The sequence below is a fragment of the Phlebotomus argentipes genome, unplaced genomic scaffold (genome assembly GCF_947086385.1).
Source record: "Phlebotomus argentipes unplaced genomic scaffold, Phlebotomus argentipes genome assembly contig_5, whole genome shotgun sequence".
NCBI lineage: Eukaryota > Metazoa > Arthropoda > Insecta > Diptera > Psychodidae > Phlebotomus > Phlebotomus argentipes.
In genome coordinates this window covers 4451669-4472289 of record NW_026776165.1, presented here as the reverse complement: position 1 = coordinate 4472289, position 20621 = coordinate 4451669, and the positions used below count along the sequence as shown (strand labels likewise).

At 43.3% G+C, this 20621-nt stretch overlaps 5 protein-coding genes and 1 long non-coding RNA gene across 6 annotated transcripts; 2 read left to right on the top strand and 4 right to left on the bottom strand.

The window, feature by feature from the left end:
* Positions 1–655: 655 nt before the first annotated feature.
* On the bottom strand, positions 656–1131 carry LOC132255474 (uncharacterized). The gene is made up of 3 exons (XR_009468184.1): positions 1018–1131; positions 921–941; positions 656–852 (listed from the first exon to the last, which is right to left on the bottom strand). It is a non-coding gene; the product is annotated as an uncharacterized LOC132255474 (long non-coding RNA).
* Positions 1132–9079: 7948 nt separating this feature from the next.
* On the bottom strand, positions 9080–10744 carry LOC132266173 (uncharacterized). The gene is made up of 2 exons (XM_059767025.1): positions 10156–10744; positions 9080–9954 (listed from the first exon to the last, which is right to left on the bottom strand). Exons 1-2 carry the CDS (start codon positions 10609–10611, stop codon positions 9559–9561), a joined length of 852 nt encoding a protein of 283 aa, XP_059623008.1. The 5' UTR covers positions 10612–10744; the 3' UTR covers positions 9080–9558.
* A 786-nt stretch (positions 10745–11530) lies between these two features.
* LOC132265891 (uncharacterized) lies at positions 11531–13688 on the top strand. Its single transcript, XM_059766678.1, has 2 exons — positions 11531–11935; positions 12831–13688. The coding sequence occupies exons 1-2, from the start codon at positions 11611–11613 to the stop codon at positions 13145–13147; spliced, it is 642 nt and encodes a 213-aa protein (XP_059622661.1). The 5' UTR covers positions 11531–11610; the 3' UTR covers positions 13148–13688.
* A 55-nt stretch (positions 13689–13743) lies between these two features.
* LOC132265890 (uncharacterized) lies at positions 13744–14774 on the bottom strand. The gene is made up of 4 exons (XM_059766677.1): positions 14685–14774; positions 14317–14624; positions 14176–14257; positions 13744–14113 (listed from the first exon to the last, which is right to left on the bottom strand). The coding sequence occupies exons 1-4, from the start codon at positions 14737–14739 to the stop codon at positions 13833–13835; spliced, it is 726 nt and encodes a 241-aa protein (XP_059622660.1). The 5' UTR covers positions 14740–14774; the 3' UTR covers positions 13744–13832.
* A 64-nt stretch (positions 14775–14838) lies between these two features.
* On the top strand, positions 14839–15828 carry LOC132255473 (probable H/ACA ribonucleoprotein complex subunit 1). Its single transcript, XM_059751531.1, has 3 exons — positions 14839–15038; positions 15099–15503; positions 15561–15828. The coding sequence occupies exons 1-3, from the start codon at positions 15008–15010 to the stop codon at positions 15740–15742; spliced, it is 618 nt and encodes a 205-aa protein (XP_059607514.1). The 5' UTR covers positions 14839–15007; the 3' UTR covers positions 15743–15828.
* LOC132255472 (neuroendocrine convertase 1-like) lies at positions 15815–19500 on the bottom strand. The gene is made up of 5 exons (XM_059751530.1): positions 19285–19500; positions 18046–18309; positions 16594–17390; positions 16028–16532; positions 15815–15961 (listed from the first exon to the last, which is right to left on the bottom strand). Exons 1-5 carry the CDS (start codon positions 19444–19446, stop codon positions 15833–15835), a joined length of 1857 nt encoding a protein of 618 aa, XP_059607513.1. The 5' UTR covers positions 19447–19500; the 3' UTR covers positions 15815–15832.
* Positions 19501–20621: the final 1121 nt, after the last annotated feature.

Genomic DNA, 20621 nt, shown 5'->3' with positions numbered 1-20621 from the left:
ACAAAAAAATGCTTAAAGACATTTTCCAGTATTACATGCCTGTTGGAACTGAAATATGTAACAAAACTGTTGATTTGAAATTGACAGAGAAAGTCTGTCATCAGCCAACGTGTATGTCCTTCGATTCTCCTAAACTTACACGCGGACCTACAAAAGATAAATGAGAGTTTTTTTTTTTTATAAAAACAGGAAATAGTTTCCAAATCGCTCACCTAGTGGGTCGGCTAGAATCCCTGAGAAAAAAATACAGAAAAAGGAATTTAAAAAATTGAATCGACAAGGAATTAAGAAACAGAAAATAGATTTTTTACCTGCCGCGAAGAGAAAGAAGCTTACAATTGCAAGAAGAAATTTCATTTTGAAAGATTTCAGTTGATGTTTTCACTACAATACTTTTGCAAGAAAGTGAATATTTTTTCACAGACTCCGTGTGTTTTTATATGTAAATCCACAATAATAATTTTGATAAGAGATCATTGAAGTGTGTAATTGTGGGCGATAACATATTATTTTCATTATAAGGTATATTATTATTAGTTTACCGGAAAATTGAGCTATAGATTGATTAAACATTAGCAGACGCAGGACGTAACTATTGATTTAAAACGACTTCAAATAGGCGTAGAGAATAAGGTATTAATACATTTTTAGCACTTATATTTATTGTGTTTTCTTGTCAAACAGCAAAAGCACTTGACTTGAAATTCAAGAGGACATTTTGGGTGTGTCAACAGCTACAAAATTCAATATCTCCACAACAGGACGCTCGTCGTGGCGTGCGCCTGTTTTCTAAATCATCCATGAACCTGTTTCTTAAATCCATGCTCCTGTCTTCCAAGCTCTCGAGCGGATCTGCAGAAAATAGTTTTATAGAGTTTTTCATAACTCGTTTAATGAAAAACTAGCTCTAAATCACTTACTATAGGGAATTGCTTGAATTCCTGAAATGTTTTCAAAATTATTATTTAAAAAATCACTTGTATTAAAGAATAAGAGAAGAAAAATGCGATTTTTTACCTGCCATTATCAGAAAGAAGCACACAATTGTGAATATAAATTTCATTTTCAAAAATTTTACAAGGAAATATCAATTGATGTTTTCACTGCAACACTTTGGCGAGAATGTGATTAATTGTTCCAGTTTGCGAATTTATTTATAGGTGAAAAAGCGCAATTAATGATTTGATAAAAGATCAATGAAGTGTATAATTAAGAACAATCACGTTTGATTTTTCTTGCAGAAAAAAGCCATTATCAAAGGAAATTTGAACATTGATTGAATGAAAGATATCAAATTAGACGAATATTTATTGTGTGTTCGTTTTTTTTCAAATAACAATTGTTTTCAATGTGAAGAAATGTGTGTGTAATAACAAATTATCACTTATCGTCAAATGAAATTACTAACGTGAAAGGTTAAAATCTTAACTTAAAATCTGTTCTATCTCACTTTGTACTTTGAGATTTATCCAAATTCAAGTGGAACAATTCTCACCCACGCAAGTGTTCATGGAGAATAGAATGTTTGTGCTCAATGTGCACTTGTGAGAGCCAATATAAATTACAAAGCAGTTTGATTAACTGAGAAATAATATCGGTGCCGAAAGTCTTATTTGTCTTCCACATTGTCTCTCGCATTTCTCCTAATCACCCGCGCCGCGGACCACAATTTTGGGTAATCGGGGCTAAAAGTGTAGCAATCAAGACCAAATATTTGTCTGGGGGAGAACGCATTTTTCGGCGGCTGAAAATTGCACCTTTGCCATCCGCAAGTCCATGAGTTGAGCGCAGAAATTTCGTGGTGAACTTGCGATTAGCACGCTGCAAACGGGTTATTTTTTCCATCACTTTTTCCTCTCTTTTTCCAACTCCAAATAATTACACTACATAGCACATAATCGCCACCACGAAATTGGCAATTATCATAAATGGGGGACTGTGAATTTTTCCGAAAGCCAATTGGTCTCACTTGTTAAATGTTCCAATACTTGGAAATTTTCGACTTCTCTGCGGAGTGAATTGGATGATTCCGAAGAGGAGAAAAGTACCATGATAAATTTCTAATTCCTCATAATATCGCGGCGTCGGATGTTTCGAGAGGTAATCTTCCCTATGTGTCTCTCATGGACCGCCAGAAAAAGAGATCCAGGAAGAGACGGCGCATTGTTGGCCGCCGGTGAAGACCAAAGGAGGCATTTTCATAATCGTGAAAATAGGGAATTAGTGGACATGTAATTGAAAAATTGCTTCAAGGGCAAGAAAGATGTTCATAAATTGTGGTCCGTGTTCGTATATAACAGTCGATGCACAGGTGTCATTAATGCCGCGGTGTGTTATTTACCAAGTGTGATGCAATCGACTCCCTTCGGTACGCAAATAATGCACATTTACCAGCGAAAGATGCAATCGATCGGTTGAAGTAAATTAGATATGCTTCGTGTGCCGCTGAACAGACCTTGGCCGACAAATTTAATAAGCAAATTGGTGCAGGATAAATTGATAAAATGAGACAATGAATGCATGCTAATTGAAAAATCTTACATCTATTATCAATTCTCGTATGCTCAATCGACAGAAACAATATCATCTATCGCCGTTTTTGTCTTCACAACACCATCGATATTGTCTCACAAGTGGATTTCCTTGGAGGGAATTAATCCAAAATAAATCAACTCTTAATCACTTACGTGTTCGCGATGCAACTCCAAATCCAATAACATTCTCTCACACGATGATTGGCAGTAAAGTAGGTTTTCTCATGATGTCATTGCACAGACAATATCGTCGTCAAGATGCATTTATTCACTCTATCTAAATCCACGCTAACCTTGACTAAGATTGTACGAAGGAATTTTAATACGAAATGCATTCAGGAGATCAATGAGAAGCATGAATTTACGGCTGTGCATAAAAATCTCTCTATTGCGAATTCAATTAAGGAGATGCCGAAGAATAGTTCCCCAGTATTGAAGCTCACGATAGCTTTGCAATTTGTGAAATATTTTTGGCTTTATTGTCATTTAATAGACCATCTCACCCTCATTTCCCGATGGTCTATAAATTTCTCTGATAGCTTTTCACAGTTGCAAGAGATTCGTGACATGTCATTTATCATCCACACCAAATGGTTGATCTTCTTTTGTTGAGTTTCAGGGTAGAATCATCAAATGGTGTGAAATAAAACCAGGAGAAGTATTTCAAAAATGTTGTGAAACGTCCTCATTTTTTTTCACCTTCCTTCCAATCATTCATTCTCACTTTACCTGGAATCACTGGAGATTGACATAAACGCAAGAAATGTGTTACGATTTCATTGAAATACCTTGACAGAAAAATTCCTTTCATCCTCAGGATGTCTTTTGATGTTGTTATCGAGTGATGTGACAGTATCAAAAAATGGTTTAAAGACGTTTTAGAGAGCTTCTTGCGCTGCAGGTTTTTGGCCTTTATTATCGGCTTCATGATGGTGGAAATATTAATAGGAAACATCAAAAGAGCCAAACGCTCTAAATGCTGAGAAGAAACTGAAATCGATATTTACTTTAAGAGGTAATTTTTCACACGACTTTCCGCATTAAATACTGCATGGAAAAAATCAGCATTTATTGGTTTTTCTTGCTTCTTGAGTGCAGTTTTTCAGTAGACGATCCCTTTTTTGTGCTCCCTTCCTTATCAGATGTCCGTCGAAGGGATGATTTTCTGCCTGATGGTCTAATTAGTCGTGAGAGTCCAATAAACTGAAGATGACTAAATTGGTTCTAGAAATGTATCCATTATCCGTCAAAATTACACACTTGAGCGTCCAAAATAGACACTCAGAGGCGATGGAGGAACTCAAGGAAGTGCTGCAGTCTCTCTCTTGCCATCAACTGTCTTTCAGGCATTAGGGAAAATCATCAAGGAGTCTCCCTTTTTTTGCCACAACATCCCAATGTTTATTTGAGTCTTCACAGTGTGGACAAAAGTACCTTCGGGGTCTCTGTAATTATATTATCCGACTTGACGATGATCTTTCAATATATTCCTCCAGCGTCGTCACTTACCTGGAAACATTTTCGGGAAGGGAAGTGAAATGATTACTTCATATTGGGTGTGCTTTTTTTTGCTCATGATGCGCCTCAACATCTGCCGGGCATCATTTCCTTAAGAATGCTCGATGGGCAAAGGAAGAAAAGACATCGACAGTGTGTGTCACCACAATTTTTCCTAGAATATAATCGTTGGTGTCTCTATTTTGATGGCACATCGACCACCTAATGCGCCAACAACGCGCTGCGGGTTGTGCAAAATGGCAAAATGATTGGCCTGGAGGACCACTGAATGACTCTCTGAGCTGTCTCTCTTCGTTCCATACAAATTAATTCTCAGCTGTGGTCCTTCTTGGACTCTGGCTCATTCTTGTGCATTGACATTCTCCATGGGACAACGCGCAGTGTGTGAGCATAAAAACGCCGAAATGGCCAAAAACTTCCAGTATAATAAGCCACACATGCGTGTGCTGCTGGACGATGAAACAACAAATACGCTTTTGATGGTCATACCGGAGCTAAATGGTGGCAACGTAGTCAATTGACAATGAAATCTCCCGAACAATAATATAGAGAGAAAAGTGTTTGTGAAATGGGAAGAAAGATGGAGAATCTCCACAGATTCATCTCAGCTTTAATGCACAGGAGTGGCTCTCTAATCTCTCGCGTGTGGGCGAGATTCTCTCTCTTTTGGCTGCGATGCTTGAATTAAGCATTAGAACCATGTTGCCATACACCCTTTTTCAGAAGGTTTAACGAGCTTCTTTATGGCTCTGCCCATCCAGAAGCTGACACATCTTCACAAATCTCCCGCAGCAATGCGCCCAGAAGGTGAGAGAAGAGCAGTAAAAAGATGTGTCATTTGGGGGGAAATCAAAATCCGCTCATTTTCCAACATTTCCCACCTCATTCAGCACTGATTCACAACTGACGAGGCTCTTGAAGAAGAGTGCAGGAAGTTATGGGCGAATTTGCATTTCGTGGGTGACCCATCGAGAGACACTTTGCATTCGGAATTCTTCTTAGAAAACCCATATTATTGTTCATTGTTGTTCAATTTTTGGTGAACGTGACTGGAAAGAGAGAAAAATGTGCGCTCAATGTGTGAAACAAGACCTCCATTGAGTTCATTAGAGAACTGCTTAGGATGCATGTGTTCGAGTAATTTTTTGGGGGAAAAGAGGCAATTTCTTCCCACCAGAAACGTACAGAGAATTGAGAAAAAGACACAGTGAATTCAACTGAACAGTCTTCGTGCCCATGGTGAATGCCAATTCTCCTCACTGTGCGCGCGATGTTCAGCTAATAAATCTGCAAACTTCACCCCGTGATCTCTTATGTCGCCTCTCGAGTGTGTCAGCAACACTTGAAGCGCGGCGATTTGGCTAATTTCTCCTTGAAACATCAGCAGATGGAATTTAATAAAATACCTGTTCAATTCACCGATATACCTCCATTCGCATGGAACTGTGTCTGGCGACCATACTCTCTGACCCGGCCGGGTTGTTTGCCTCCTAAGCCGCACATCGGATGAGTATGTGTACATACGTGGAAATAAATCGCCTCCCTTCCCTCTCTCTCTCTCTCTCTCTAGCTCTGTTAAGAGTATCAACAGCTCAATAGCCGCGAACATAAAATTTAGCCTTTTGAGTCAGCGTGAAGAACGAATTAAAGTTGAATCGGTTGTTTTGTGTATTTGTGTGCCGCGCAAGAGTGATAAATGAATGTTTTTAATATTTAATTCCCATATTCATGTTCTTCCACACCTTAACTATCTACATATATAGCGTGCTTCCTCCGAGATAAATAGAAGCAATTCAATATATTGTGAAGGTTTTTCTTCTCTTCCCAATCTGCACAGATTTGATGACGATCGAACGTCAATCGGATTGAGTCAAGGTGGATCTGTTCGGTCTCATCTTCTGCTAAGCCGCTCTCTTGTGTGCCTTCAAGACAGAGAGATAGAGAGAGAATGGCGATAAATCTGAAATCCGGGAGTTTCTTTGAATCACACACCAAACAATTTCCCACTCCCTTTAATCATCAATTCAATGGTGCCTCCATGCCATCATAGAGCCTCATTGGAATGAAGACAACGCGGAGAAAATGCAAATCACAGTTTAGTATGTGACAAAACGTGCCTTTTATTTTACCTTTCGTGCTTATGTTGTGGCATTCTTATCGAGCATTTCTCGACCTCTCCAGCACAGACCAGAGATATCTTGCGACGCAGCGCAAGGCGCGAAAAGAAGATGGTCTCACGTGGCTGTGAATATGGATGAAAAGCCAAGGCTCCGCACGCTCAAAAATATTTAGATTTATTCACCAAACCAAATAGTCAACACCGCATCCACAATTGCAGAATCGCGCTCCGCATATGCAGGCACTCTTCCTCACACCCTGTGTGCCAGTGCATAATATTCAGATTTGAATTAATGGCCCCGGGAATCAATTGAGGAACACATGCAAAGACTCTCAATTTTAGAGCCGAGCTCGTTCTCTCCTCGCCCCAGCATCGCGGGCTTTTCTCTCCTTTTTTGTGATGTAAATTGTCAGTTTGGTCGTGTCAACATTTAAGGTCCATTACCTAATGGTGCATTTAAAGCAAACACACGATGCTCTGTTGCTTGTTTCTTCTTATTCTTGTGCGCTATTAAATACCTCCACGGTGGGTGCGGAAGGCATCACATGAGAATTACACTCTTATATTCTAGCACAGTTGCCAATGGTTGGATACTTCGAAAGACCTCAAGGAGCGGCGAGAAGAGATGTTTTCGAGCACCACAAATATACCAAGGTAAGCTCTGAGCGGCACTTTTCGCAAGAATTTCCTCAAAGTATCGCAATTGAATTACTTTAACTGATTGATGGAAAATATCACACAATCAGTTTAGAGATGATTAGCAAAAATTTCCAATCCAAGCTCATTTCAAACCATTTCTCACGGTGTAAATATTGATTCTAGCAATATGAGTTTTGTTTTTATATCTTCTAGCCTTTGTATTATTTAAATTAAATGACTCTCCCACTCTATTGCTCTTTCCTCTTGGTCCGCATCACAGAATTTCACTCATTTTCCCTGAGCTTGAATCTCATGGGCGATGAGATGGAGAAGAAAAGAAGCATCGTACAAGAACACATATTGCTTTTATGTATTTATACGAGTTGTAAAATCACAAAATAAACACTTTTGTGGGCGGATATCGTAGTTTGGACTTCGACGACACGGAGGAGAAGATGCGTTTTCGCCTGGAGATCCAATTAAAAGATCTATCCTAGTGTGAGCCTGAGTGTCTAATTCATATTTCATATATCCACATAATTAATGTATTAATTTTTTATGACCACTTCTTCGCGCGCCACACCGAAAAATGTCCCTTCAATGGCCGCGAGCCACGGTGGAAAATATATGCAAACTTTAATGGTCAGTTGTTGACAGACTCTCATATATAATTTATGTCACAGCCATTGTTGAAGTGGTTTCTGGACGGAACCGTGAAAGCAGGGGGGCAATCGAAGGCAATTTCATCGATGTCTTCAATGTCACATAACAATTTAGTAATTCTGAATTTTTCATTAGGAACAATATTTTTATCTTCCCATTTCTGTGGATGTTCTGTGGCTGTAAATGGCATTTTTATGCCGAATATCCCCATGCCGGTGTGGACATGGGCATCGAGAGTGAGAGAAGAATCCCTCCTGTGTGCCATCTCCAAGAGGCCTTTGTGCACATCCACCATCATCTTCCCAGTTTGAGAGCCTGTCTCTGGGAGACTCTCAATGATTGCCGGCGTGTTCTTCCACCCCGCGGAGAGGCTTTGCATGATGATTCCTCTCGCTCTCTCTCGCCTGACTCCAATACCAGCCGACACGCTGTGCCTGACCAATTTCTTGACATTGACTCGCGGAGTGGCTCACATGAGAAGTGGGTTCGCGGGCGGGGCAAGGAGCGCACACGACTCCGTAGTACAAGAACTCAAGCTTTTTTTTGCCCTGTGTGATGGGGTATAAAATAAAATTATAATAATAATCAGTCCACACGGCACGATATCTTTCACTCCGAAAATGCGTACACAGGCGAGTACCAGGAGCGCGGGCAGATAAATTCCTCAATTTCAACGTGCCTCGAGGAGTCCACAAGACGAATGCCCTGTTTTTTCTTCTTCAACTCCTCATCTCTCGCACCAGCACGCACCCGGAGACTATTGGGAACTGCCAAGGTTGGTGCACCTTGCGTAATTCGCTTTCACACAAACAAATCTCGCCGGTGGCAGAATGTTTCTGTGCATCTTTTCCAAAAGTGTTCTCAAGAGCTGTTGGGAAATCCCATTGACTATCTTTCAATTCTCTCTGGTGGTAAATCACGATGTGTTGGAAATTTTGGGCACAAAGATGACACAATTTTAGCCAATTCCACCGTGAAAATCAAAGGGTCAACGCGTGACGGTGCGCTTTTCTCTCCAATTGACACAATTTCTATCGAAAACTCTCCGCGCAATGGATTAACTCTTTATGCGTGGCTGCACACTTAATGGGATTCGCGAAGAAATTTGTCTGGATTTTCCACGCAACTTCCATGCATCACCAATCGCATTGTCTTGGCCGCGCGTACACCGCGGCGCGAGTGGTTTCGCCTTGCTGGGAAATCACCTTGCTCGATTTCAAATAGTGAATAGACATCGGGTGAAACCTATCAGGTTCCCTATTCAATTCTCGCTGGGGCCTTTTTTGTGGCATTTCGTCTCGCCGAGGGAGCAATGGAACACAGAAAAGCTGGGCAAATGAGAGTGTATGTATGGTAATATTGATGGTATGTGATAATGAAGAAAAAGGCCAAGACAAGAATAAGGAGCGATAAATTTAAGCGGGTGTGAAATTGGCTTTTTCGATGATTTATTAAATCTAATTTTCTGTAGTGTTTTTGTCGATCTGCGATGGGCTTTCGTGCATTGATAAATTAGGTGTTCAGACTGGCTTCTGCTGTGAAGATGACATTGAAGGCTGTTGTGTGGCGAAAAAATGAGAGCAAAACACACTCTTTCTCTTATCTGTCTAATAATATATTTTTGGATATTCATCAAAACAGACAAACACACACACACACACAAAAGATTAATTGCTACTTTGGACAGCGCATATTTAATTGATTGTTCTCCATCAGAGTTCCTCTGATAACGCGTTATTAGATAAAGCCATCAAGATTTTATTTTATTGATTGTCAGACAAATTTCTTTATGCAAACATCAGTAAAGTGAATTTATTGATAATAAACTTTATATAGAAATATATATCTTATAATTTCAAAAATACCCATTCAATCTTTTCAGTCCATAAGAATTATCCCTTCATCTCATTTCCATGCAATTTCGATGGAATTTTTCCCATAAGATCGTTTATATTACGTAAAATTCAAGGTAAGATCTTACAACACTTTCTTGGAGTGTGTAAAAGGGACGAAAAAGGCTAGATTGATGTAATTCTGGATCACATTGAGATTGTGGATGCCACATTAAGAGATATTTGATGCGATTTAGTGCCTGTAGAGCAGCCTCATCCGGCGCTTTCCCTCGGGGCTCCTGTCCACTCCTCCTCCTGGCGATCCGCTCTCTCCTGACATCTGCCTCTGCAGGACACTCTGGCATCCCAGACTGGACTGTCGAGGCAGTTGTCTCACCGAATTGAAAGGAACTGAGCATCTTCGTCCGAGAACAGGTGAAGTGTTGGTCATATTGAGTATCCTCAGAGCCTCATTGGCTCTCATAAGTTCGTAGTTTGTGGCGAAGGATGTGGCTGGCTGGAAGGATTCAATTGTGGAGCGTCGGCAGAACTTGGCAGACGCCAAGGACTTCCTCTCATTGCGCGCGAAGGAGAAGTTCTGCAGTGAGAATCGCCGCGATGCATCTTGCTGTGCTAATGATCTCTTTCTCTGGAAAAGACATTGGTATGAGTGAGAATTTATGCAGATATTTCGCACTTCATAAGGCTATTGACCGGTGGAAAATCACTGCCACTCGTGTGGTTAATATTTTGACAAGTCATTAGGACACCTCAAGAGGTGAAATGGGCAGAGTTTTAATGGTTTTTTAATGCTCGAAAAACACTCCCCATTCTCAAGTCCGTCTCTCACCTCTTTCAGGTCGTTTGTCATTTCAAAGCACGCCTTCCCCAGCGAGAGTAGAAGCCACAAGATGCAAGAAATGATCACAGGATTAGCTGAATTGGCGTTGTTTACATCTTCACCACTCTTGACCTTCCGCCTCTCGCCCAAGGTGTTTCTGCCACTTTGGATATTTCCATTCTTATCGCCAATCGAGAGGACTTTATTGCCCTGTGCGCTAATTGAATCCGCGCCGCTGGAATCGCAATCCCAGAACGGAGCTCTGCGTAGTGAGAAAATGTACAGCAAATTCGTTTTGTTGATCTCCATGTCCAGCCAGAAGCTGTCCTGCAGCACATTCCTCGTCCTCTTCACCACACTCGGCTCTTCCGCCGCTGTCTTCAGTTTCCGCTTCCGCAAGCAAATCGACACGAGACTCAGGATGAGAATCAGACTGATGAGTATCACCTTTCGATGGGCCCACATTTTTCTTATTTTGGGAGCCAGAAGTGTAATCAATAAAGCACGCGTTGCACCAGAAACGTCACTCACTGTCCGTCTCTCTCAAGGATCTGTGCCTAAAGTGCTCTTGCTCTCACTCTCACAACCTCCCTTCTCTCTCTCTGTGGGCTCTAAACTCTCCTTTGAATACAATTGTGCCGCCGAACAGAACGATGTTCGCGTTATCGCCTAAATGCCGGCAATATTTCTGGCTGTCTCCCAAACATTCACTCTCTTGTGTATTCTTTCTGTTTCACTCTCTCTTTTGGCTTGCGCAATGGGATATTTAATAACATTCCACCTACGACTCTTTTCGGCAAGAGGCTCGTCATCCCAAGAAAAATGCACATTCACTCAGTTCATGTGGTGCTTAGAGTCAATATGCAGCATTTCGTTTTCCTATTCTTGTTTGAAATTGCTAATCATTGATATGATCATTGTGGCTCAATTTGCTCAGTTGAGTAAAATGCGTGCAGAAGCAGCAGAAGAAAAACTGCCAATTTTTGAGCAACTAATGGAAATTTTTGTGCTCTTGCAAGTCATATTAGAGCCCATTCGTCAACACTTTAAGTCATGACCTTTCGATTTGATTCATTCTAACGCCACAATTTAAGTGGAAATAAGAGTAGGAAAATCTGTGCTCAGATCGAAATACTCAGTTCATCCTTAGTAAATGTAGTGTGATAAAACCGTAATATTTGAGCGGAATTGAGCCAAAACGGTTGCAGATTCTCAAAATGCTTTGCCCTCTTCGTAGTTCGTGCATATCCCATCATCTGTAATTCAATAAAAGTCGCCCAGGGCTGAACTGGGAGTCCCGTGAATGCACTTACCTTCTGCACCTCTCCAGCACTTGATGATCTCAGTGGCCAGTTCGCTCCTGGCAGCGCGAAGAGCTGGACAGTCAGTGTTTGGGTCTCCTTTGCCCCAAATGCGCGCGCGGTCCACTCATCTTGATTTCGTCACCGCGTTTGTACGGTTTGTATGACTTGGGTCGACTTGGTGTGGAGCGGGAGTGGGTCGACTCTGAGGCACCACAGCGGAGCGGAAAGCTTCCCAGGCGTGCAGTCGCAGTGTGACAGCGGATCGGATTGCCTGTCGTGGTCAAAGATGGGCAGCGCAAATGGATTAAGTGCGGCGAACGGGAAGAGGCACAGGAGCAACGGATATCATGGGAGCAGTGCGAGGATCGTGGGCAGCTTCACGGAGGAGCCCTTCCTCAAGCCGCGCATCACAGAACGCAGCCTGGCGAGCGTTCTCTTCCTCATCACCGTATTGATTCTCATCGTGAAATTGACCTTCATGTTAAGTGAGTACACCGAAAAAGCCCCAGCTATTTTTATCGCGGCGCACTTGTCCAAAAAGGAGGTGAACAGCAGCGCGAAAAATCCAATTCCACAACTCATTCACTCTTCATTGAGTTACAATTTCCGCGAACTTCACCGCATTTTCCATGGCGATTATATTCACAAATTCATTTTGTGTTGAGCGAAAGTCTCAGAGAATACAAACAAATCGATTTTGTGCGGCAAACACGCTGCAGTAAGAAAGAGTGCGGAAAGTGAAAGTTCACTGTGGTCTTTTTTCCTTCTTTCTATGGTCAAAAAGCAAGGGGGAACATCGTGATTTGCTGCAAGCCGCCTTGATGACTGTCGAGGGAATTGAAATGCAAGAGGGCAAGTGCTAAATGTGCTCTCGACAAGCACTCGTTTGGGCATAAAAACGCACGTGACGTAATGCACAATATCGATCATGATTAGATAAGATTATGTGATGATGGAATATTGTGAAAACATCCAATAGCATAAACTTGAATTGATGAATGCGGCTAATGAAAACATTAAATTTCATTCAATCACTGTTTTTCTACCGCACTCCCGGAATAAATACCATACGCTGTAATCAAAAGTCACTGTTTATGCATCATCTGCTCTATTTTTATACCCCAAATATTTCTCTCTCATCTGCAAATGCCTTGGAAATATCCGGTGGAATGAAAACAATCAATTCATCTTCCAACCCAAATTCCGCTCGAAATCTCGTAAATCCTCCCAAATTCCTGTGCAGGTGTGGATGATAAAGAATTGCGTGTAAATTTTTATCTCATGCAGAATGAAGTCATCGCGTTGGAAATTATTGAAAATAGCACTCTCTGGCGCACACGTCACGCGGCCTCAAGTACAGCCGAATGTTTATACTTGCAGAGTCGTCTGTTCAGTCTGCACTCCAGTGGCGGCAGCTGGTGAGGAGCATGTGGACGGATCCGGTCAGTGGGCGGCAGTTTGTGGCCTTCGCCTGGGCTGAGGGCTTCCGGGGGCAGTTCCTCGTGTGTCCTTTGCTCTGCGGACTGGCAGTCTTCCTCTTCGCGTGGTTCATCGTCTACTTCGACAGCAGAATCCCAGGCGTCGATCCGCCGATGCCCAGACTCTGGCAGAGATCCTCCTGGCCACTGGCGTACAAAACGAGTGTCATCGCCGGTCTGCTGGCATTCTCAGTCACTCTAATCAGTCCACATCTGTGAAATTCCCACCTGTGAAGCCCAATCAACTCAAGGAGACTACTTTGCTGTCTCATCATCGGGTACATTTAGAGTCAATGCAGTAATGTTTATCTCTGGTTTAGGATTAGAAGTAATTCCAGTTATTTATTTTGCTCATTTCTAATTTATTTTTCCCATCTTAATGTAAGATATTCCCACGGCATAATAGATGTTTTTGAATGCCTCTAAAAGCAGTGAAATGAATTTATAACACTGCATGTTGATTAGATTGGCGTGAAAATGGAATAGAAAGCATCACTTTGTGCAATTAAAATATCAAATGAATCACTTAAACGACCTTAAATTAATAAAAGCATTATTTTGTGACCATTTTTTTGGATTTGGAATTGAATATCTCAGAAGTCAAAATGCTGTTCGAAGCAATTTTTGCGTTATATAATCATATTGTCATAAGACAAGCAGATTGACTTTTCAGCTTCAGCCAAACAATAGATTTATGTACTTCGCCTTAAAGAATGATTCACTGTTTTGTGTGCAGAAATGCAAACAAGCGCCAGAGCTGCTCAACAGGTGAGTAAACAAATTGAAATATTCACTGGTTTTATGCATCAGCTGCAAAATACATATTTTCTATTCAAATTGTCTCTTCTATTTCACAATTATTCTGAAAATTCAGCGGAATCGGGTGGAATTGAAGGACGAAAAGCTAGTTTTTCTTGTCCTTGTTGATGGTGAAGTGACAGAGCGCATGAAGGCGACTCGTGACATCGACGAATTGTGCGTTTGTGGGTGAGATTTTGAAGATGACGAAGCGGCTCTTGTGATTAAAGCGTCCCACGCATCGCACGATTTGCCCTTCTTGCACGTTGGCGGGCAATTTGTGGTCCACCGCATAGAAGATGGCCTGCAGAAAAGGGCCACTCTCGTTTCTCAGCAGAATCAACTTCTCACACGCATACTTTCCATCTTTGATGCACACGACTTTGGCTGGAAATTAAGACAGCGAGAAGTTTCAATCATGAATAGAGATTTTTTGTATAATTTCTCACCATAGAATTCGTAGGTGAAATTCTGCTCCTGCATTTGCTTGGAAATCGCAGTTATCTGTGCAATGCTTCCTGTGATAATTTGCTGCAAGAAAACTCTCTCACTGTTCAGCGTGTGTTTCCGCCAAAAACATCTGCACTCACCATTGAAGGCATTGCTGCCCTTTTCGGCTCTTGGTATCTTCTCTCGCCAGTTTCCCGGACGGTGACTTTCCATCTCTTCATCGGAAGCTTGTTGTTGGTTTTTAAGAGCTTCTTTTCCTCTGAAATTCGCTCTGGGAATTGTCTCTTGATTCCACACATTTGCTGCTGTCCACAGTCCTTAGACGTCGATGGGTTTATGGTCATGTCTGAATAGAAGCTCCTGGGAACAGTAGAATGCTGTTCAGTGATTTTCTCAGGCTTTCCCGGGATTTTCATGAGTCTCTGCTGCGGATGAATCACTGAAGTGTCTGAAGAATAAACAAATGCGTTTAATTTTTACACCACTCTTGACCACTAATGATACTCACTTCTCCCCTGAATTTGATATTTATTAGCATTGTAGTAATTGTGCAGATTTTCCATGATTTTCCAGCCACTTCCTCTTTTCGTGTTTTTGAATTTATAGACATCGAATGTAAATATAGAAAACGGCTGCGTATCTGTCGTCATCGCAGCGACATCTTTGACATCGCCTCCACGTGAGAGCAAAACAATCGCGCCGCGTTTGCCAGAATTTCACGCTGTATTTCCTTGGAAAATACTGTTTTTCCACAATTTTTCAACAGTGAATTGTAAAAAGCAGACCCTGGAAGTGGTGGATAGCGAGTAAAATAGTGAATCTCTTGCGAAAATGAGCTTCAGAGGCAGAGGCGGTGGGAGAGGTTAGGTTGCATTTGTTTACAAACATTTCCGGATCTCAGGATAATGCTTTTTTCCGGCAGGTTTTGGCGGCGGTCGCGGGGGCTTCGGCCGCGGCGGAAGGGGCGGAGGTGGTGGTGGAAGGAATTTTGACCAAGGACCACCTGAGCATGTTGTTCCTTTCGGAGAATTCCAATATTCGTGCGAAAATGATCTGGTCTGCAAGGCATCGATTGAGAATGTGCCCTACTTCAACGCCCCCATCTTCCTGGAGAACAAGGAGCAAGTGGGGAAGGTGGATGAGATCTTTGGCAACATAAGGGACTACCTTATCACGGTGAAGCTGGGTGACAGCATGAATGCGGCGAGCTTCAAGAAGAAACAGACGCTCTACATTGATCCCAATAAACTCCTACCACTGGCTAGATTCTTGCCGGCTCCTCCTGGACAGAAGCGCGGCGGTGTTGGGAAACCCGGAGGCGGCAGAGGTGGGAATACTGGTGGATTTCTGGTGATAGTCTCTCTCTAATGTGTGTCTTTCGCAGGCGGTCGCGGCGGCGGCGGTAGAGGCGGCTTCGGCGGTCGAGGACGGGGCGGAGGAGGCCGCGGCGGTGGTTTTGGCGGCAGAGGAGGTGGCGGTGGAGGCTTTGGGGGCCGAGGGGGAGGCGGACGCGGTGGCTTCGGCGGGCGCGGAGGCGGAGGACGAGGCAATGCCAAGAGATGGTAACGGTGAATGACCTCTATTTCTTATCATTCTTTCAATACGGACATCAAATCTGTTACAATAAAATTGATCTAAAACCCCATGAAGAAGCTCTTAAGCTCGTCTCACGTAGTTGTTGTAGACGCGTGGTCCATTCGCGAGAATTGCTGGCATTTCCTCCGTTCCGTGCAGGATCAACTTACAATCCCAGAGAATGCCGGAGTTGAAGATGCCCAGGGCGCTCTGGAAAGCAAGAAAAGGATATTTTCTATAAAAAAAACTCAGAAATGTTGCAATATTGCATTTCACCGTGTCGATAATATTAAGTTTCCACAATCCTGTGGGGTTTTCCGACCATGTGGCCACTGACATGAATGTCCAGGGCCTGAAGCCGTCCTTGGATTTGTCTCTCCTCCTCCTGGTCAGCAACTGAATCTCCGTTCCGCGCGGTGACGTGAGGAAAATCTCCAAAACTCCCCTCTCGCTGTACTCCAAATCCATCTGCACTTCCACATGCTCCAGATACGCAATTCTGCCCTCACTCATGAATTCCTCAGAGATCATCCCGATACCCGTGGAGAGATTTCGCGGCAAAAGGTGGGCCTTTGGAATGACTTCAATACTCTTCTCCGGCACACTTTGCCACTGAGCCGCAGTCTTGACGAACTCATCGGCATTCATGAGGCCAAACCCGAAGCGGATGTTGTACAGGAAGCCAGCACCGTTCATGAACCATCCCATGTTGATCTGCAGAGGAACATACTCAGCTGTGTTCACGATGATATGCTGCACATCGCGCCATGTGATGTTAGGACTGGAGAAGAGGGAAATTCACAGAGATCATCAAGTGATTTTCTCAGTCACTAAACACTTACTTCGCTTCCAGTCCCAGGGCGATAATACCGGCCGCCAGCGGAGCGGATGCACTGGTTCCGGTGTGCTTCACCGTGCACTTGTTCCCCACATCCGTGGTCGTGATCATCTGGTCATTGTAGGCGCCTGAAGAGTAGGTCACGGTCAGGATGGAGGAGCAAATCTCTCCGTACCACGGCTTCGTGCCGTGCTGACTCGCGCTGCCCACGGTGATGGTGTAGATGCTGCCCGCGTATCCGTCACAGTTGCAATTGTCGCTCTTGCGACCGCCGTTGCCGCTCGCCCATACATAGATTACGCCCTTCCCGCCGCGGCCGCGTCTCACGCCGCGCGCAATAGCCTCTCTGGCCAGAAGACCCGGCCTCTCCACCGTCTTACCGTCATCCGTGGGGCCCCACGAAGAGCTGTAGATGTCCACCTTGTCGTACGCGAATCCCAGCGCCATGCCCTCGATCAGATCGTACACATGGCCGCCCAGCAGTTTGATGCCGCCAATCCTGGCGCCGAAGGCGACGCCCACGCCGCACTTGTGGTTGTTGGCCACCATGGCGATCTCGCCGGCGCAGCGTGTGCCGTGGCTGTTCACGAGGTCCTGGAAGTTAGGCCTGGGATCCGGGCTGTCGTGATTGCAGTCCCAGCTGATCTCGGGGTCGAAATTGGCCGCCAGATCGTCGTGCGTGTACTCGACGCCGTCGTCCAACACCGCCACGCGCACACCTCGTCCCGTGATGCCTCTCTCGTACACCGGCAGGACGTTGAGGTCGAGCTTCGGGAGGCCAGGCTGGTTCCTGGTGTCCTTCTGCAAGGTTCCACAGCTTTCAGACCCTCAATATGGCTCAAATTTACTTAAAATATAATTAATTTACTTCGAAGGAAATTAAAAACACCCAAAACATTAGAGTTGTAATGAGAATTAATGGAAATTATCCAATATGGCGGCGTTTGTAGATAATTTACAGGCTTTTGCTAGATGAGATTTGACAAAAGCGCCACCTTACGGCTTTTGGCGGAGAAGAGACTCGAAATAATGGATAAGAAATTGAGTTAATTGTACGAGAAAAATTAATTGAAACATCAATGTTTGCTTTTACGGATATTTCGAAAATCGATAATCTTTCCAATTGGGACCGTACAGTGTTAAAGTTAAAAAAAAACGAGGCTGATGCAATAAGTTAGTTAAACTTTTAATGCCTGAATTTTCCAGAATTTCGTTAATTAATACTGAGCTTGATGCAACCAAGTATATAATATAACGCACAGGAGTTAAAATATAATGCGCTCAACGCTGGCTTTTATATTTAATTAATTTCAGCAACAGACTATAAATATTTGCTTTTGAAGGCTTTGAAAATGAGTTTTCACAAAAAAAAAATAGTGAAGGTTTCGCAATGCAGAGCATCAAATTTCAATTCCAATTCCCAGAATTGCAGTGGAAACAATTTCCCAGAACTCACCAAATACCACTCATTTTGCCATAGTTCGTCGTTGAATTCCTGATCTGGCGGCTGATAATAGTCCTCGTCCAGCATCACACTGTTGTCCATGATGTCAAAGTACTTCCAAATGCTCCTCTTGTCGCGGGTAAGCTTCTTCTGCTGCGCCGCCCACATGACGTCACTGTTCTCATGCAGGTCCTTGACCGTCGTTTCGGACCTCTTGAGGCCCCTTCCGGAGCCAAGCGCGCTCTCGAAGACAAAGATGTTGGGGAAGCCTGTGACCTGCGGATGGAGAGTGCGCTCAAATTACAGGCACAAGTCACCTTGACCCTCAAACGCACAAAGGGTGTAAAAATAGTCGAGCGCTTTTGTGAGACTGCTCCGCCCAGGGATTTCTCGTCCTTTGCAAATCCCTCTCACGGGACGAGTCATCAATTTAAATCAAATAACACATCGAACAACAAGTTCGGGGCAAAGTGTCAATCAGGACATCGGCGTGGGTGCTTTTTGCCGTAATGCAAATTACTTTGGGATTCGCAGAAGAGTTCCATTTCATCAAAAGAACAGAGATAAATTTTTCACCGTGCAGATGTAATTGCACATTGTTAGGGATTCTGCAAGCCTTATTTCAATATCCAACTAATTGTTGTTGGAAAAGTATTGCTTTGGATTCTCAGAGTAATATTGAAGTTATGAAGAAGTGCACTTGACATGTCTCATTGAATATATTTCAAGGATTGTTTGTTGATGCAGAAGGAATCATTCTTATTTGAGTGGGAGATCAAAAGAGAATATTTGCTTTGTGACAGCATTTAAACCCCATCCATATAGTGAGTCTGAGCGAAAAATATTCACACGCACTGGAGATTTCTATCTGTGATGTAGAATATGTTGTAGAGATTCACACTATTCGGCATTATGTGATTATGGTCTTATCACTTCCGCGTATTTCCAATGCGGACGCGTCCAGTAATTGGCATCGCGTCACTAATGAATTCAATATAGGCGCTCAATTTGCAACAGGTGGCGTGAAACAAGCTCCAGCGTGAGCTGGAATGATGAATGGGCGGCGCAGTTGATAAGGGTGCCTGGCGGGAAGGGTGATGGGCAGATAATCCGGCCGATATTGAGTTCGTCTCGCACCGATAGACACACGCTTGTTTGCTGGATTGATTGTGTGCTGACGGCGAAACCGCGGATTTGCGAGAGTCTTGTATATTGTTTAATTTGCGAAATTGCGCAAATGCACACCCTCACCTTCCTGTACAGCTTGTAGCCCGTGACTTGGGCCAGCTGGGCCGCGTCCACATCACTCAGGCCCTCCCGCAGGCGAACCACCCAGAAGCGATTGGGCAGCAAGTGCCGATAGACTGCCGTGGTGGCAGTGAGGCAGAGCAGCACGAGGGCGAAGGATCGCATCTCGAGACACTCGCGCGAACTATCTCACCGTTGGCCTCCGCCGAGAGACCGTTGGGAAGTGATTGGCGCTGTCGCAGCGCAGCAAGCTCGCACCGCGACGGTCGCCCACACGTCCCTCAGCACCTCGTTTTATCAGCAGAATCTCCGTGCGTTTGCTTGGAAAGCTGGGGAACGTTTGGGGGGGAAAATGCATCGAAAACATTGGCCATGTTCTTTGGCATCTTCTATTTGTGTGAGAAGCATCCAATCCTGTGATTAATTCAATCCTGTGTAATCCTCAAGAACAGCAGATGAAATTCACAGGAAGGGGTATTTTTAAATTGCAGCTAAATGCAAAACCCAGCAAATCCTCTCGAAAGCCAGAGATTTACTCTCTCTCTCTCTCTCTTCTCTCTCAGGCCACACACTCATTTTTATATGGCATGGAAAATCGGACAAAGGGAAGTGCATGCAAATTAAACCACCTGTTTATTAGCTGAAACCTGATCAGAAAAGAGCAGTATATTAAGCAAAATATTAAGAAAATTGATCGAAATTAGCTAAATGAAGCGTACAAATTTGCTTGACACTGCGTTGAAATATCAATGAATATCGATACAAAATACCTGAAATTTCCTTTTTTAACACAATTCTAGGGTAAAAATGGGACTGATGTGAACAAATATTGACTAATGAATACTTAAATTGTAGATTTAAACTATTTTTCCCCTAAAATTGTGTTAAAACTTGCTTCAAATTCATTGTCGATCATTTGACAGCTAGCGAAAAATGACGCTAACCCAGTTGAGTTTCCTCTATCGACCGCAGCAATCGCTGATCGGTTCCATTTCGATGTTTTTGCTTAGCATTTTTTGTTCGAGGACTGCTAAAATTTGAGCTCAGGCATTTTAGCTAAAGCTGCTGTCTTCTTTTAGCTTTTGTTGTGCACTGGGAAAGCGCACTATTCAGTTACGGACAACAATACATGGGCTGAATTTCACCTTGGTAAGTTCTTAAGCTAATGCACCACGATGGAATATTGGAGAAAGGTTGTAAATAAGAGCTTGGGGCGATTGAAGCAAGTACCTGGAAATTCACGCGCTGGAAAATTCAACTGACGATTAAAGAAAAAAGAACTATTAGAAAATGATGCAAGAGTTCTACTAATTGAATAGAATTGTGGATGAATGCCTTGA